Below are 18,926 nucleotides of genomic sequence, written 5' to 3'. Positions count from 1 at the left end.
ATGGGCATATCTGCATATCCGATTTTTGCAATGCTTTTTTTTTTAAATAATGTTACAATGAAAAAACTCATAATAGTCCAAAAATCAAAGCTTAATTTTCTCTAATCATCTAATTATCACAAGAACAATGTAAGTCATTTAAAGGATATTATGCAGTTTTAAAGGGATGAATATAACAACTTAAATTTCAGTCTGTCTCCAACTCAAACCTACTGTATGACTTCAGAAGAAAACAGTGCACATACTTTTATGTAATACTTTTATGCCATCTTTGAGTTTAAAAATCCTTGGTCACCTTCACTGTCATTGTAAGGAAAAGAGCAGCACGAACATCCTGCCTCACCGAACATCATCAAATACTGTGTGTTTGGCATGACATGAGAGTGAGATGACAGTTTTCATACCGGGGTGAATTATTCCTGCAATTATTCTTGATAAAATGGAACAATTAAAAAAATTTTATACATCCACATGGTGTATCTAATTTGAAAAATGACCTCTGTAACTCCTATCTGCTTCATTGCACTTTTGATAAAGGCCCAAGCAAAGGCAGTAAAACTGAGACCATCATTTTCAGCAGAAATACTCTCTCTAATTTGTCTTTGGTTTTATGATCCGTGTGGTTATTAAAAGGAAATGAGTCACAATGAAACTCCACTCTGGAGACTACATTTTATTTCCCATTCATGTTTTACACCTGCGCATAATTGAAATATAGAGGTCAAATAGTAATAATATTAATATAAGAATAAAAAAAAACTAATAATAAAATCAACTAAAAATAATTGGGCTACTGAATTCTTTTACTTGAAAAAGGCATGAATGTAGTGTTTGTTGTATGTTGGTATTGCAGTGCCCTCTGCTGTTCATGTCCAACAATAACAAGAAAACAAAAACTGCAAAACAAAAAAACAAAAAAAAAAATGTATTGAAATATTCCATGATCTATTTGAATCATTCATTTAAATTGATCTGTTTTACAAACCCATCTGCCAGAGATTCTTAGATCTTAATTCTACTAATTGTGCAACATCAAAAAAATAATAATAACAATAATTATATTATATTACATTATATTAATACTATGTGTTTGAATTTTAACAGAGTATATTACTATGTGTTTAGAGTATAATTATTATTATTATTATTATTATTATTATTATTATTAATAATAATAATAATATTTCCCACCCTCTTTGACCACTGGAAGAAGAGTTTTTTTGTTGTTGTTGTTGTTTTAGTTTATAGTATTTATTAAGCAGAAGGAAACTGAACCTTTAAAATGAATGTTGTTTACATCACCAGAGAGCAATAATAATAACGTAAAAAATCAAGTCAACCTCACTGATGAACCAGTCGGTTGTTGGATGAACAGTGGGCGATCTGGCGCTATCACTACTCACGATGGCTGTGGGCGCTGCGGCCACCACGCAGTAGAGGAAGAGAGGAGGGATGAAGCTGCTCTCCTCCACCCCGGGGTACGGCTTCATCAGGTCAGCGTCATTACAGAAGAAACCCTGGATATGGATCCCAAACGTGTCTGTGCATTCAAAGTAGTACGCCAGCAGCACCGTCCCGGCCATGATCACCAACTGAACAGATAACAGAGAAACAAACTTAACAAAAGTGACTGTAGACGTCTTCATTTCACCAACACACACAAACACACACAAAATTTCTCCAAAATTTGTCTCATCTCCATCTCCACTCACCGAACCTCATGTAAGCATCTGTTCTTCTGTTTGCATTAGGCCCACTCATAAGTTTACTGTACAGTATATTTTAATCCTCTAAAACACTCCTCAAGCATTCATTTCCAGCAGAGTTACATAAAGGGCCTTTAAAGAAACATGCAAGACAGCATCTCTGAGAGTGCAGCTTAAAGTGATGTGTTATGTAACTTTACACTATCTTTTGGGGTCAGGTAAATATATAGATATATATTTTTTTTTTATTAAGAAGAAGAAATTGATGGCTAAATGCTTTTCTTCAGAACTTTCAATTCATCAGAGAATCCTGAAAAAAAATAAATAATGTTTCCATAAAAATTTTCAGCAGCACAACTGTTTTCAGCACTGATAATAATAATCAGGTGTTGATGTTTCTTGAGCAGCAAATCAGCATATTAGAATGATTGCTGAAGGATCATGTGACACTGAAGACTGGAGTAATGATACTGAAAATCAGTACTACTCTAAACAGCTCTGATCACAGCAATAAATTACACTTTTAAATACTGTATACTCAAATTTGAAATTTTAATATTTTACAATATTACTATTTTACTGTCATTTTGATCAAATAATTGCAGCCTTGATGAGAATAAGAAACTTTAAAAACATTTAATTATTCCACTGTTGGCTGCCTGTCACCCTGTGAGTTGCCATGGACACCTTTGTTTCTGTGTTTTCCTGTTTTCTGTTTTGTTTTAGTTCCTATGTGCCCTTATGTGGTTATGTTCCTGGTCTCGTTTAGCCTGATTAGTTTACCTTAATCACCTGTGTTTAGTTAATTATCCTGATCTACAGTATGTATTTAAGTTGCTCCCTTTCTGTCACTCGTGGTTCGGTCACCGTTGTACTATGTTGTATTTTCCCTTGTTTATCTGCCTGAGTTTAAAGTCCGTTATTAAACTGTGAGTTTTTGGACTTTACCTGCTGTGTCCTTTGCCTGGCTTCTCAACACAACCCGTGACCACGCAAAATGAACTGGGCTGAGGACAAGCTGTTTAACATTCAACAGGGTGGACGACTTTTGGATGGCCTTTGGGGAAGTCATGGCCTAATGGTTAGAGAGTCAGACTCAGTACCGGAAGGTTGCGGGTTTGAGTCTCGTACCGGCAGGGATTGTAGGTGGGTGGAGTGAATGTACAGCGCTCTCTCCCACCTTCAGTACCACGACTGAGGTACCCTTGAGCAAGGCACTGAATCCCCAACTGCTCCCCAGGCGCCGCAACAAAAAATGGCTGCCCACTGCTCCGCGTGTGTGTTCACGGTGTGTGTGTGTGTGTGTGTTCACTGCTGTGTGTGTGCACTTTGGATGGGAAAAATGCTGAGCACTAATTCCGAGTATGGGTCACCATACTTGGCCACATGTCACGTCACTTTCACTTTCAATATGTGGAGGAGTTCCTGAGTGTTTTCCATCTGGTGAACTGGAGCGATCATATGGTTAATGCTTGCTTCCGGAAGGGACTCAACAATGATAATTTGTTTAGATTCCCTTCTCCTTATGATTGTTATAGACCCGTAGCAGACTTTATTAATTACATCCCCAATTTAAATTGGGGAAGGAGGTTTCGAACTGCGCTGACCTGGGAGCAAAAGTGGCAGACTGAAATTGCTGAAATCCGCCACCCTTCCTCTGTGTCCACCTCCCCGAGAGGTGGCATCTTGCACACGCAGAACCTCCAGAAGTGATGGAGTCTGCTCCAGAATGCCCACTCACCCCACAGAGCTCAACCGGGAGCCCAGACCTCCTAAGTCTCCTGAATTTCATCTGGTTCCGTCCTGCTCTCCTGAGTCTACTGAATCTTTGCTGGTTCCGTCCAGCTCTCCTGGGTCTCCTGAATCTCAGCTGGTTCCAACCAGCTCTCCTGGGTCTCCTGAATCGCAACTGGTTCCGTCCAGCTATCCTGAGTCTCCTGAATATCCGCTGGTTCCGTCCAGCACTCCTGGGTCTCCTGAATCTCCGCTGGTTACGTCCAGCTCTCCTGGGTCTTCTGGATCTCCGCTGGTTCCGTCCAGCTCTCCTGGGTCTCCCGAGTCTGGGTGGTCCCAGCCAGCTCGCCGACATATCCGGAGTCCCAGAAAGGTCTGCCCAAACCTTTGTCAGCCAGCTTCACTCCTCCCTTTTGGTGGGGCCATATGCCATGGCCATAGTGGTCGAGTTGGAGAACCTGGACAAGGCCACGAAGACCCATCCTCCATGGCCTTCGGAAAGGCCGGCACCTCCATGGCCTCTGGAATAGCCGGCACCGCCATGGCCTCTGGAATAGCCGGCACCGCCATGGCCCCCTGAACTGCCAGCCCTGCCCTGGAAGCTTCCTGTCCTGTGTAGCTGCACCTAACCAGCCTCCAGGGCGCCCACCCTCTCACCTCTCTGGATGTTTTTTAGCACAAGGACGCACTTTCCGAGGGGGGAGTTATGTCACCCTTTTAGTTGCAATGAACAACTTTGTTTCTGTGTTTTTCCTGTGTTCTGTTTTGTTTTATTTTCTGTGTGCCCTTATTTGATTATATTCCTGGTCTCGTTTAGCCTGATTAGTTTACCTTAATCACCTGTGTTTTGTTAATTATCCTGGTCTGTCTATTTATTTATTTTGCTCCCTTTCTGGCACTCGTGTTTCGGTCACCATTATACGGTGTTGTGTTTTCCCTTGTTTATCTGCCTGAGTTTAAAGTCTGTAACTAAACTGAGAATTTTAGGACTTTACCTGCTGTGTCCTTTGCCTGGCTTCTCAACACAACCCGTGACACTGCCAGTGTAAAATACCAATTTCTGTCATGAAACGCTAGATGGCGCAGGCTGATGGGTCCTTAACGTAAACTGATGATATTCTTAGCATTAAACGACTTGTCACAAGTTGATTGGTTCATGTTGCATACGCGGCCAATGAGCTTGCTGCTTTACATTTAAATGGCTGGTTAGAATTCGCTTGAGCATTGCAGCATGCTTTCAGAGTTCCTCTGAAACCCTCCGCCTTCCCCAGCTCCACCTGTATAGATCTGCTACGAGTTATTATATATGCTATTTGCACAGCAGCAGTATGTCTCAAATACTCACAGCACCATATCGACTTATGTATTGGCAGTAGCAAGTTCCTGTACTTGCTTGCAGCAGCAGCGATAATCTACAAATACAGCAATAACCAACAGCAGCTGCAATTCAGCAGCAGCAGTGTAGCAGATCTATTCTGCCAAGATGAAATACATTAATATTGTCATATCAATTACCAGTTGTAATGATAGAACTAAATCTATCAGGTTTACATGGTCATGTATATGAGTGCATTCACACCTTGATTTTCTCCAATAGTTCGGTTCATTTAGGCATATATGAACACATTGCGTTCCATTCTGCACCAAAGCAATCAGTCCAATATCGACTGGCCTGAAAATGAACTCTGGAGTTCACAACCCCGTTCGTTTGTGGTCAGAAAGCAATGCAACTCAACTAACCAAACAAACAAAGTTGTATACGGATTCATAATGGGAAATGCATTAGTAAAAAGCATCAGTGTCTGATTCTGTGGATGAGCGCATTATTATCACAGTTGAAATCCTAAATTGCCGTGTAATTACCATTCTCCTGACAAAGTCTTGATTCATGATCTAATTGATAGAAATATGAAAGACATTATGTGGAACATAAACAGTTGCACTCACACCTAAGAGAGGACAGTTTTACTCAGTTTTACTATGACTTGCATAAACACAAGTTTGGTGTGCTTTGAATTAGTCAGCTGAAACAAGAAGAAAATGAAACATTATAACAATGTAACAAAGTCCCTGTTTTGGAACAAAGATCCACATGTCTGAAAATGATAAAAAAGCTGAAAGATGGGATTTAACTCAACACAAACTAGATTTGTACACAAATCTTTACTTCAAAACAATGTGTATTCAGTGTATTTCAACTGCTCAAAAGCTGTCCCACTGTCCTACACTGTGAATACATGACCCATCTTTATGCTTTTACAAACTGAGAAGAAATTGTTGTCTCTGGTTTAACTTTTAACCACTAGCTGACAGTGCCAACCCCTAAATCAAATTACAGTCCACACCAGCACAATCAGAAGTCATATCAGGACAGAAGCAGGTTAAATAGGGTCTTTATGCACATCTCAACCTCTGAAACAACACAATCTGAACCCTGCAGCTATATACTGAGTCAGCACCTCATTAGTATTTCATGAGCCCACGTACCATGATTCCTCATGCTTGACTTAAACCATAATATAAAGGGCATCATATGGAGCCGAAGGGGAAGCATGTCTAACCCAATTACAGTCACGATCCACTGACACAGCACTTTTCTTTCCAGTAGGTGGATTCAGAAAAGCAGCCTCAAACTATAAGTGGAACATAATATTAACCCTTCACTGGCACAAAGACCCTTACAAAAAGGTGATGCTATTAGACAGCAATTCTATGGTACAGTACTTTAATTTATACCACAGAACTTGATACTAGTGACATCTAGTGACATTTAGTGACTTTATAATTATGCCTTTAACTACAGTATATTCCACTGAAAGTAGTTGGCAACAGTGCTGAACATGAATCTGAGGCAAATGCCACTAAGTTTTTTTTTTTTTTTTTTAGATTCAACGTTATCTGGCTTGACAGAATAACAAATTTTGATAGCTAGCTATAGTTTTCATAATGTAGGCTTTTCCACCATTGTGGAGCACTGATTAGAGTGTCATCTCTATATCTTGAGCTTTTTGCCTTGTGCTTGATTTCCATTTGGCTTAAATGCAAATCTGGGCTAAAATCAGTGGTAAAATAATGTAATCCAGTCACAGAATTAAGTTAGATTTTTTTCCCCAATTTAAGTCTGGAGAAGTCGACGTTAGTTGCTGCAGATTTTAGTTGATAGATTTAATAGAAAATCGTGTAGTGCATGATGGTCACAGACTCTGATTTGTAGCTTCAAACTATGAATCCATCCAGTCAGAGGATATCAAACATTGTTGATATTTCCAGCTAATTTTAGAACATGCTGAACTTCATTTGTCTCCTAGCAAGAAGGCGCACATTTCTGTGTGAGCTTGTTGTGATCGGAACGACTTTAAAGTCTGGTCGAGTGTGATCCTCAGTCGTTTAGTGTATGATGGCCAGTTTTTCCTCTGCGACTGTTTACAAAGGTGGCAAGTGTTTTAAAATCTATTCAGATTTAAAAAGTTGTGTAATGTATTCCAGCCTTTAGTTGTTTAAAGTTGACAAGAAACCTTGCAACTAGGAGTATTTCAACCCAATCTCATGAAAAACATTGCTATTTTATGAGGTGGTGATTTCTTATGAATTCAGACAATACGATTTGATGTCAAATGTTTATTAAAGGTAAGCATGAAGGTCCACCGCTAAACCTCACCATCAGTTGGGCATAGGCAGATCATATGAACATGTACAAATTACATTGAACAAAATTATTTGAAGTAGCCAAAAATTCACAAAATGTAAAATAGCTATGAATGCCATGCGTGTAAAGTATTCAACTTATTTACAAATCTATGTCTACTGGCTATTGTACAATGGGTTCTAAACCAGATCAGATTTTAAAAGTCAAAACTAACCATTTTTGTTTTAGTTTTGCTATTTTGTCTTTTGTTTTTAACTAACAGATTTAGCTTGATACAAAGAACAAGAAACGTTATTTGTTCCAAATATGTTGAACTGTTGTCCTGTGAATGCACAGAAAGCCTGTGGGTAATAAAGCCCATTTCCAACAACATGAAAGTGTTTTTCTCATAACCCCTCAGGACTGAACACAGTACAGTTAACACTGCTTTACAACAAAGTGCTCTGAGCAAAAACCCACCAAGATGAAAATCCAGAAAAGAAATGTCCAATGCACTACAAACAACATCAAGATCTCTTCCTAGACCTTATTAAACGGACTTTCATATGACTGAAGGAGAGGCTGCCCTGCAAATCATTCATATCCATCACTCTGATGGACTGAGCTGTACAGTTTCCACTATGCTCTAATTTGAATCCGATATATTTATTTTCATTTCCGAATAATTGCAGAAATGCCATTGCATTTGTAAATTACATGATGTCGGTATGATATAGCCAAAATTAACATATTTAGTCATTATAATTTGACAATTCAGTACCAAAGACTACCCTTGTGAAAAAGAATTACCATTTTAAAAAGGGCTCCTACTCTTGAATTGATTGCAGTGATCTTAGAAACTTAAACGCATGTAAACTGCAATACAAAAGTATTACAGATTTATATTAAATGCAATCAACTGAACTTATTTACCCTCTTAAGTATAGGATTTAAATGCATCTTTATATGTAATTACATAATTACATATAGTGTACTGTTGAATGTACTGGCAAGCTTTTACCGTAAATGAAACTTTATGTTAATGTCATTTCAATTAAAAACTGTATGTAATGTATGCAAATCTTTTTGTAAATACACATTTGTAATGATTAAGTTGCAATTTACTACATTTAAAATATATTAACTTTAAATGTAATATCAAACAACACACTACAGTTACATATAATCAAGTAGTTCACATGTGCTTTAGTATGTTAGTCAACACATCAAATAAGTGTACTACTTTAAAGCTTGACAAAATATTGTTAAAACGATTTGAAAGTGAAAAAGTGTGTTATCTCTAAGTACACTTAAGTGGTCTTATACATTACATGACCAGCAAGTGCAGGTTTTTAAAAAAATGTACTTTGAATATGTACAGTACATTACAACAACAATTTTATTTAACAAATTTAATGCAATTAAGTGCACTTTTTTTTTTCTCACAAGGGTAACGAAACAAAAACAAAACGGCAAATACTCATCATTAATAAACATTTACGCAACATTAATCTTAAAATGTATTCAATTTTAGTCAACTAATGTTCTTAGTACATATCTGTAATATGTCTATTATGACAGATATTAAAATACCTTTAGTATCCCAAGCAAACTTACTGTTCAGCACATCTAATCTTGAATGTAAAAAGGACTGATGAATGAGACCAAATATTTTATTTAGAATTTGTTTTTTGTTTTATGCTGGATAAACTAATTACAGCTCAGTCCCGGAGATTTCTCTCATTTCCAAAAACACAATGCAATAATCAGCATGATACAAAATATCCTACAGGGGGCAGCATGTGACTACAAACACCAACAACACGGCAAAGATTAACAGAGTGTGTGTGTGTGTGTGTGTGTGTGTGTGTGTGTGTGTGTGAGAGAGAGAGAGAGTGTGTGTGTGTGTGTAGAGAGGGAGAGAGAGAGAGAGAGAGAGAGAGAGAGATGCTCAGAATGAAACTCAAGCTTACTACTTACTACACACTGATCAGAATCCACTGTACTACTTACTATTCTATTATGTCAGACAGACAATAGGCATTATCCAGATAGTACTAAGCTATAATACTGACTCGTAACCTCATTTTGTGTCATCAGCTGAGCCCTTAAAACTAAAGAACAATGGATGCTAAGCTGCCTTAAAGGAATATTTCACCTTAAAAATCAAATTTTCAAAATAAACAATTCACTGAAAAACTTTTCTTCCACCACAGATTTATGTTCAAATCCCTAAGTATTACAACTTGATCATGTGACTTGTCCTGAAATGTGTTTCATACTCTCAAATGATGCCGCAAATTGTGGTGCTTGATATGAAGACATGCTATTACTCTTCTCAGCAGGCAGACTTGTGATTTGCAATATGGATGATAAAGTCCCACTGATTCAAATAAATGGAAAATTAAAATAAAAATCCCCTTGAATTACACTGAATGAGGAACCAGAGCTTAGTTCACTCAAAAATGAAAATTCAATCATCTTATCAGTCATCTTACCATTATGTTGTTTTAAACCTGCATGTACAGTATTTATTTCTTCTGAGGAATAAAAATGTTATGGGAGACATTTTTGTGTTCCACAGAAATACAGGTTTGGTGTAACATAAGGGCGAGTGAATAAAGATATAATTTAAATTTGGGGGTGAACTACCTCTTTAATAGACCAGAAAATCACTGAATGGGCTTGGCTTTCGATTGGACCAGCAAAAAAAAAAAAAAAAAAAACCTAACCACTACCCAGACTCCCAAGCAACCACCTCACAACACACTAAAAACCACGCAAAGTGGCAGAAAGATTTGCAAGCACCACTAACATTTCCTTCAGACAAATGTAAAACTTCTGTTTCCCCATAATCCCTTATAAATAAGAAGGCATATCCCATCAGCCTCACGTCCAGCCAGAGCAGACCAGATCTAAAACTAAACGCAAGAGCAATGCTACAGCTGTTTCAGACCAGCAGAATCAATCATAACAGGCTGTGTGCATCATAAACACGAGCAGTCGGCCAACTTACAACCCCAGCGGTTCACTGGGACACATGATGAACGACTTACACAACCATGATTCATCATTCTGTTCACTGCTGAATCAAACAAATTACATGAGTAGATGCTTCACTCTATTTTCAGAATGTGTGCTGTAAAAATAGTTTACAGAGTGCTTTGACACCGCATGAGTTTATTCATACATTATAATAACTGATCATCCACTTCTTCTGAATTTAAAGATGGTATCAAATCAAAATGCAAAATTACACCTGAATACATGTTTTCTGGACGTTGTTTTTTTGCTGTAATGGAAGCAGAAGATGTGTTACATTTTTACGTCGATGTATTATTTAGGTTAATTGTGTAGTTGATTGAAATAGCTCTTACTGATTGAACATTTAAGCAATTGAAAGGAGGGAAAAAAACACATTTGCATAATCATTAGTCCTGATAAAATAAACATCAAAAGGAGCTCACAAACAATTTAGTATTCAAAGAGTCATGGCCTACTAACTAATGTGACCAGACTTCAGATATGAAGAAGATGAGAAGGTTCACATACTTAGAGAAGTAATTCACATAAATGTAAATTAAATCATTAATTGTGTTCCAAACTTCTGAAAGAAATTAATACTTTTTTTTCAGCAATGACACATTAAATTAATTAAAAGTGACAGAAAAGACATAAATAATGTAAAAAAAAAATTCATATTATATTACATATTAAATATTTTAGGTTATATTTAGTTACATTCTTTTTATATTTCGATTAAAATATATCACAGTTTGCACAAAAATATTAAGCAGCACAACTGTTTTCAAAATTATTATTAAATGTTTTTGAGCATCAAATCAGCATATCAGAATGATTTCTGAAGGATCATGTGACTCTGAAGACTGATGATTCAACTTTTTCATTACAGGAATAAATGACATTTTAAAATACATCAAAACAGTTATTTAAAATCGTAAGAATATTTCACAATATTACTGTTTGTACTGTAATTTTGATCAAATAAATGAAGCCTCAATGAGCACTTCCTTCAAAAATAAAAAAATAAAAAATCGATTTGACCCTAAGCACTTTTGAAAAGTTTCAAGCTCCAGAAATGACTATAAAAACATCACTGAGACTGTACTTAAGATCATGCACTAGATTTCAAGACTTCTGAAGACACAATGATTTTGTGTGAGAAAAAGTACAAAATTCATTTATTTCCTGAAAATATTCCTCTATACAGCAGCATTCATATGGATTATGCATATTAGCATTTTGTGCAGTTACGGCACATATAAAGTAATTTGCTTACTAAATATTTCTAAATTATATTTAGAAAGAATCAGAAGAATCAGAATCAGAAAGAGCTTTATTGCCAAGTATGCTTGCGCATACAAGGAATTTGTTTTAGTGACATATTGTAAGCTTCCAGTACACAGAGACAACAACACACAGTCAAACAAAATACAAATAAAAAAATAACATTTGCAAATAAATAAGTGTATAAACAATTGTGCTCTACATGGTTAAGGCAACCCACTGACTAAGTGACTTGAAATTTTGCATCGTATGGAAATGAAATGTGTACAGATTCTTCCAAAACTCTCCTTTTGTGTTTCATGCACAAAAATAACAGCATACAAGTTTTCACACCAGAAGTGAAATGAATGAGCCTCAGGCTGAAGGAAATGTAAATTCACGTCTGCACAGTAGAAACCACAGCTCAGACAAACCTTTCAGATGCGCTGCCATGCAGGAGAAAATTCAACACACTTCAGTGATTAAAAAAATAAATTAATTAAATGTAAACAAATGCTATGTTTAATTAAAGTCATATTTGCATAGTGTGGCTGAACTGGGATCATCGAAGGTCAGCAGCAGAGATATTGGTTAAAAAAATGGGATTAAATACAATTTTTTGTATTTTTGTGTAATTTAACATTTAATCATTGCAGGTTTGCATCATATTATAGGTTTTTATTCATTTTAAGGAATACCGAATTAGTTTCTGGCCAAGTTCACATTTAGTCTGGGCACGTTCACCTTTAGTCTAGATCTATAGTAATCATCATGTTCACAGCGCACACAACACCTCTGCACTCACTCCTGATTTCTCTCAACATGAGGACAGGAGAGCTGTCAGTCAATACATGGGAAAACAGTAACTGCTATTACTTTTTTTTTTTTTTTGAAAAAGTAACTCTTTGTATTTCTTGTAAAATACGTTACTTGTAATGCGTCACCCCTAACACTGATTTTCATTTTGGGGTGAACGTTTCTGGGCTTAATGTGTGCTTGTGAAAAGAGAGAGCTGTTTACTCAGACATATTTGATTCAGCTCATTTATTTTAATAGGTTAATTGCATCTTCTGGATTCACCAGTGGGCCTGTCCTAAACTCTCCTACAAATAATTAGACAGACATCACTTAAAGCATTTACTGTTTTCAGTATCCAGATTTGTTGACTTTCAGTGCAGCCAAGAGTTTCTAGAGCATGTGTCAATCATGGTTGTATGCCTGGATTTGAGCAGTTTCACTACATTCTTCCATGAACATACTGTCAAACTGTCTCAGGTTATTTGTGGAGCATCTGTGATCTGCACATCACTGATTTTTTTTTGCAGGGTTTAAAGAAAATAAACTTAAAAGAAACTTAGAAGTTATCATCCTTGTCTCTTCAGATTATGATGCAATGCATTTGAAATCTTATACGCAATCAAGTATCAACTGAGAGCACAATATACTTGGTTTATGTTGAAACAAGTTTACAAAAGTATGGATAAAGTAGACTAAAAGTCTTCAGGTGAGCCATCCAAGCAGTAAATCTATCTCTGGCTGAGGTTGGCTTGCTTGATGGTGTTGGCAGGTACAAGTATGTTCACTGGGAGGAAACATTTAAGCCAGACTGTAGTTTTCTACTGACTTCCCAAGCTTGCTGGGTAGTCTACACTGATCAGCCATAACATTAATATCATGCCCGTCTAATATCATGTAGGTCCCTCAAAACAGCTCTAATGCGTCGAGGCAAGGACTCCACAAGACCTCTGAACGTGTCCTGTGGTCTCTGGAACCAAGATATTAGCAGCAGATACTTGAAGTCCTGCGAGCTGTGAGGTGAGGCTTCCATGGATCGGATTTGATGATTCAGCACATCCCATAGATGCCCAATCGGATTGAGATCTGGGGAATTTGGAGGCCAAAGCAACACCTTAAACTCTTTGTCATGTTCCTCAAATCATTCCTGAACAATTTCCGAAGTGTGGCAGGTACATTATCCTGCTGAAAGAGGCCACTGCCATGAAGGGGTGTATAGGTACGTGGTCTGCAACAATCTTTAGGTAGCTGGTACGTGTCAAAATAACATCCACATGAATGCCAGGAGCCAAGATTTCCTAGCAGAATATTGTCCAGAGCATAACCCTACCTCTACTGGCCTGCTTTCTTCCCATAATGCGTCTCTTAACCAAGTAAACGACGCATATGTACCCGCCCATCCACCTGATCTATAAGAAACCATGATTTATCAGACCAGGCAACCTTCTTCCATTACTTATGCCCATTGTAGGCATGTTTGGTGGTGAACAAGCATCATTGTGGGCAATGTGGGTGGTCTGAGATATAAAGCCCCATACGCAGCAAACTGCAATGCACTGCGAAATTTTCAACAATTTGAGCTACAGTTGGTCAGCTGTGTGATCAGACCAGACGGGCTAGCCTTGAGCGCCCATGACCCTGATGCTGGTTCACTAGTTGTCTTTCCTTGCACTACTTTATGTGGGCATATCATGAATACCTGGGAAGATTTGTCCTTTAACCAAGTCATCTAGACATCACTATTCGGCCCTTGCCAAAGATGCATTTTTGGTCAACAGTAAATCTCCATACGAAGGCCAGAGGGCGCTCTCGCGCTGAAACTCCAAATACAGCCCGCAGAAGAAACCCAGGAAATGCTTATAGCAGTAGCTGAATAAACAGAAGATTTAACTGCTTTCATTAATTCAACTTGTCTAATAAACACACGACTACGACAATATATGATTTATCTGAGTTTGTCTTATTATAATTTTTATTATAATAAAGTATATAATAATGCAATGCTAATCGACTTAACCTTTATCACTGCTTAGAATACCATTAAATATGTTGCATGCCTTATTCTGTGTAAGAAGCCATATCACCTCACAGAAGGATTTACTTCAAACACTCAACTAGCGCTATGAAGTGAGTTTGGAGTAAAAACATGTTAATAAACGTGGTATTTTCATGTGTTTTTAGATGGAGCAGGATTTACTACACAGAGCCGTAGTTCATAGTCATGCTACACAAACAGCTTTTTATAATTTTTATAATTTTCTACGATTTCATATTCACACGATTAAATCGGCTGCAATTATGAACGCGATTTTATGTAGCTTGTCGGTGAACTACGGACACACTGCAGTAGTAAATCTTTACTACTGATCACAGAACCGACTTTTCTGACAAAATGCTCTGACAAAAGTCTCTCTTGTCCACTTTCCTGATTTCTTTAAGGGGAGAGTCAATGGGCAGTGTACATGGGCTTTTTCTGATCTTTTGATCTAATATTGTACAATTAGTTCGCAAAATATACTTAGGAGACGATGGATTATACGTAGGGTGACCTTTTTAGTGTTGTGTTGTCCTCTTGTGACTTGATTGACAAAAAATGCATCATAATACCAGGTGTATACAGAATCTTTGCTTCATAATTTTTTCTGCTTCCAACACATGAAATTGCTGGTCACTTGCTGCCAAATACATCCCACCCCTTGACAGGTGAAATTGTAATGATATAATCAGTGTTATTTACTTGATCTGTCAGTGGTTTGAATGTTATAGTGTATTTTCTGCCTTGAGGCCTACAATGTTAGCCTTTCAAACAATGTTTAGTTTCCTGCAATCAAAAGTGAACACCTGATCTGAAAGTTACAAGCTAGATTAATAAACTAATACATGTCAGAAGGATGTCGCTTGATAAAACGGTTTTAAGTACAATAAAACTTAAATGAAAATGTGTCCTGAATATAATAAAATAACACACATCAGCTTAAACAATTTCAAAGAACTAGATCTTTATTTTTATAGACAGAGAGAGACACAAAAGCACAGCTCAAATCCCAATGGATGGCTGAAGAGCAAGAGCACAGCACTATGTGGCTGGACTTTAAGGATGAATAATTAATTATGTCTGATGTTATTGGGGAATGGGTGGCTTGCAGGAAGCAGATCTCAAGAAGCAGCTTCAATGTGTTCTGTCTCTAAGGCAGGGTCCATAATTATCTTTTCCCACAGCAGCTATGGTGGGTGAGTTGAGAACATTTGCGAGCCAAAAATAGTTTTGAACATGAAACTGCATTTGGCCTTGATTTGTAATATAAAAGGGACAGTTTATCTGATACCTTTCTTCATGTTTGTAGCCCTAGTTGCGACCGGGTCACATGCGTTTCTGACTACCTCCGTATGGTTTCAGTGATGCGATCCGATGACAACATTTTGGACCCCATTTACACCTGTATTTCTCACTGACCACTAGTGATCAAAAAAAATTAAAAAAACACCAGGTGTAAACCATTTAAACTACTATATATAATACTGATTATAATATATGATAATACAATGCAGAATTACAATTTGTTGGTCCCAATAATGCCAAAAGTCTGATTTTACCAGTAAACTGAAAGTAAACTGTATTCTACATTATTATTCTACATGCATTTCCTATTTAAACTCTATTTTAGCGTATCGCTGGCCAATCAAGCATAAAATAATGTGCAATAAGAATGAATGAATAAATGAATTAATGAATAAATAAAGTTTAAAAACAAAGCATGTTTTTTTATAACTAAGTAGGTTTAGTTAAATTAATAAGATTTTTTTTTTCATTTAAATCATTATAACAATGATTTATTTAGTATATTTGCCTACGCATTTAAGTATTTTAATATGCCACATATGAACAATTTAAACTGATGACACAAATGAATCAGAGTTGAATTAGAATCAAATCAGTTTCAAATCAGTTCAATGAAACAGTTTGAACTGATTCTTGAACCTGACCTTTTTTGTTCATTTAGTTATTTATCCTCACCATGCCACTGTTTTAATAAGACTCGAGACCTTCATTGTCAAAATGCTCAGCTTACATTCTGAGTTTCAACAAACATTGCTTAAACATAGCATTCACTTCAAAGGGTTGTAATGCATCATGGGTAAAAACACCATTATTATTATTCTTTTTTTAATAAATTCATGCCTTTGAATTAATCCTGCATATAGTATACTCAGCACAGTAATCACGCATATAGTATAATTATAATCTTCACTGCGTGTATATTACTTTGATCAGAGCTAACAGTGAAAATAGGTCAACAGATGGTTGTGGAGTGCTCCAGGTATACGGTCATCATTACTGATGAAGCCAGACGTGTAGATCGCCTCAAATATTCTAATAGAAATTTTGAACCAAGCATACAATAGCAAATTATTTTTATTATAAAACTAGGCACAAGATCTTATAGCAGAAGCCAATTACGCATCCCTTTTTGCCTTGCTATTTGTCAGTAAAAAACAAGCCCAATGACTGACCAACAGGAACAAGAACAACATGATCAGAAGATGGCCAGCCTCCAGTTCCTGCACAGTCAGGAGCTGGGAGAGAAACGTAGCTGGCATATGTCACCATATTGGACACGCTTCTCGGATCGGGTGCCTTTTCACAGGAATAATCTCTCTAAAGAAACTGCGCACGACTGTATTTCTAATCGTCTTCACTAGCGAGCATTAAGCTGCATGATCGTTTCTGTGTGGCCTAGTTTCCGTTTTTGATGTGTCTTGAAAGCTTCAAGCAGATCCAGAGGCAAAAGAAAAGAAACACACATCCATTTAGTAGAAAGCCCTGAGGAATAGAGGATTCGTCCTGTAAAGGGAACCTCTGCGAGAATCATGTTTTTTAAGTGCGTTTCTTCTCTGTTTGCATGAGAAGTACCAACTGAAGTCAGATTGAGAAGCTGCTAATATAGATACACATTTTACTTCTCTCTTACGCCATTTCGCAAGCAGTCCGGTACTTTGCTGCCAATGTGTAATCCTTCTATTGTACGCAGTCACAAACGGAAAGAATCACCAACACTAAAGGAGGAAGTTAAATGTCATTCAAGTGCACACTCAGTAGGCAACTAATAAACAAAAACAGATAAGTAAGGCTGGGAGATACAGACAAAAATATTATTTAAGCATTATCACAAAATCGGTATTGGTATCATATTTTTACATATCATACTGAAATTCTATCCAGATTTATGCCTTTTCTTTTGCTGCTGTACTTTCTGGACTAACACAACTTTTGCCCTGATTTGTAGTCTGGTCAAGTCGATGCTAGTTGTCAAAAGTAAGAGCTAACAGATTTCAATGAATATTGTGTATGATGTGCACAGACTACAATAGTTTAGCTTCAGACTATGATTCCATCCTGTCAAAGAACATCCAACATATCTGATACTTTGAGACAGCTAAGTCAGCAAGTGTTTTGTGTATTCCAGCCTTGAGTGCAATTTTTGAACAATTCTTTAGATGTTCGCAAATATTTTCCTATGAACATTTTATTTTTCAGATTTTTAATTTGTAAGAATATAATGACAAGCTGTGACATTGTCTGCTTGTTTACTATCGTACTCATGAGTTTGTCTCATCTAATATAAATATTTGCATTGTGTAAACATCTTGCCTTTGGGGATTTAAAGGGATAGTTCACCCAAAAATGTGATTGATTAACTCAACCTCAAGCCATCTTAGGTTTTCCTTTGCTGTAAACAAAACTTGGTTCTCATGAGACTAGCATATTCTCAACGGAGCTTATGTCATCCGCTGGAATGTCACTCTCTCGTGAATGTGCGTACGATAGTCAGAGGAAACTCGAGATTATGGTTTATAAAGTTTTAAATATGGATGTTTTTCTTACACAAATGCATCACTTCTCTTCTGAAGGCCTTTATTATCCTCCTGGAGTCGTGTGGAGTACTTTTTATGATGTATGGATGCATTTTTTTGGATTTCAAAATCTCGAACACCATTGATTTTTTTAATAGAACTTCAATTGTATTCGTCTGAAAGAAGAAAGTCATATATACCTAGGATGGCTTGAGGGTGAGTAAATCATGGGGTATTTTCATTTTTGGGTGAACTATCCTTTTAAGACAAGTTGGAGAATAGTTTATTTCAAGTCTTAAGAAAATTTTTAGGAAAAATAACCATTTTAAGAAAAGTTTTTGGGAATTCAATCTATTCTTAACTTTTTAAAGTTAAAAAAAATAGTAAGAAATAATATTCCTAAGAATATTTGAAGAAACCAGCTTAGTGGAACTCAATAAATCATCTACCAAGAAATTTTCAACTGTTCATTAAAGCTGTGACAATAAATCCTTAGATCGTGATTCGTGGATCCTTTATGAGTTTTTCGGAATGCATCGCAATTCTCTCTGGAATGGATTCTGAGCTCAGTTTTTAACAGCAGATGGCGCTCTAAGCTAGTTTCTAAACGCACACTCAAATGCTCACGAAGAAAAGCACTTGTGCGTTCAGCTGAGTAACGTAAGTGGTGAAATGTACTTGCGTCTTGGCTCAGAATGCTTTTATGATGCGAAATTAAAGGGTTAGTTCACCCCAAAATTTTAATTCTGTCATTAATTAAATGGTTTCTTGTCGTTATAAAAATTTATGACCTTCGTTTATTTTTGGAACAGTAATTAATGTGTTTTCTTTAATTAATGAGACCTCTCTGACCCTCCCATAGACAGCAATGTAATTACCATGATCAAGGTTCAGAAACGTAGCAAGGAGATCGGTAAAATAATCCA

At 36.8% G+C, this 18,926-nt stretch overlaps 1 protein-coding gene across 1 annotated transcript in view; it reads right to left on the bottom strand.

Annotated features, from left to right (window-relative positions):
- plppr1 (phospholipid phosphatase related 1) overlaps positions 1–18,926 on the bottom strand; it is a 49,917-nt gene that overhangs the window by 12,392 nt on the left and 18,599 nt on the right. The window contains exon 3 of the mRNA XM_042764667.1: positions 1,404–1,592. Coding sequence (XP_042620601.1) covers positions 1,404–1,592 — 189 coding nt within the window. The remainder of the gene's footprint in view (positions 1–1,403; positions 1,593–18,926) is intronic.

The sequence above is a fragment of the Cyprinus carpio genome, chromosome A10 (assembly GCF_018340385.1).
Source record: "Cyprinus carpio isolate SPL01 chromosome A10, ASM1834038v1, whole genome shotgun sequence".
In the NCBI taxonomy this organism is placed as follows: domain Eukaryota; kingdom Metazoa; phylum Chordata; class Actinopteri; order Cypriniformes; family Cyprinidae; genus Cyprinus; species Cyprinus carpio.
This window is presented reverse-complemented; position numbering and strand designations above follow the sequence as displayed.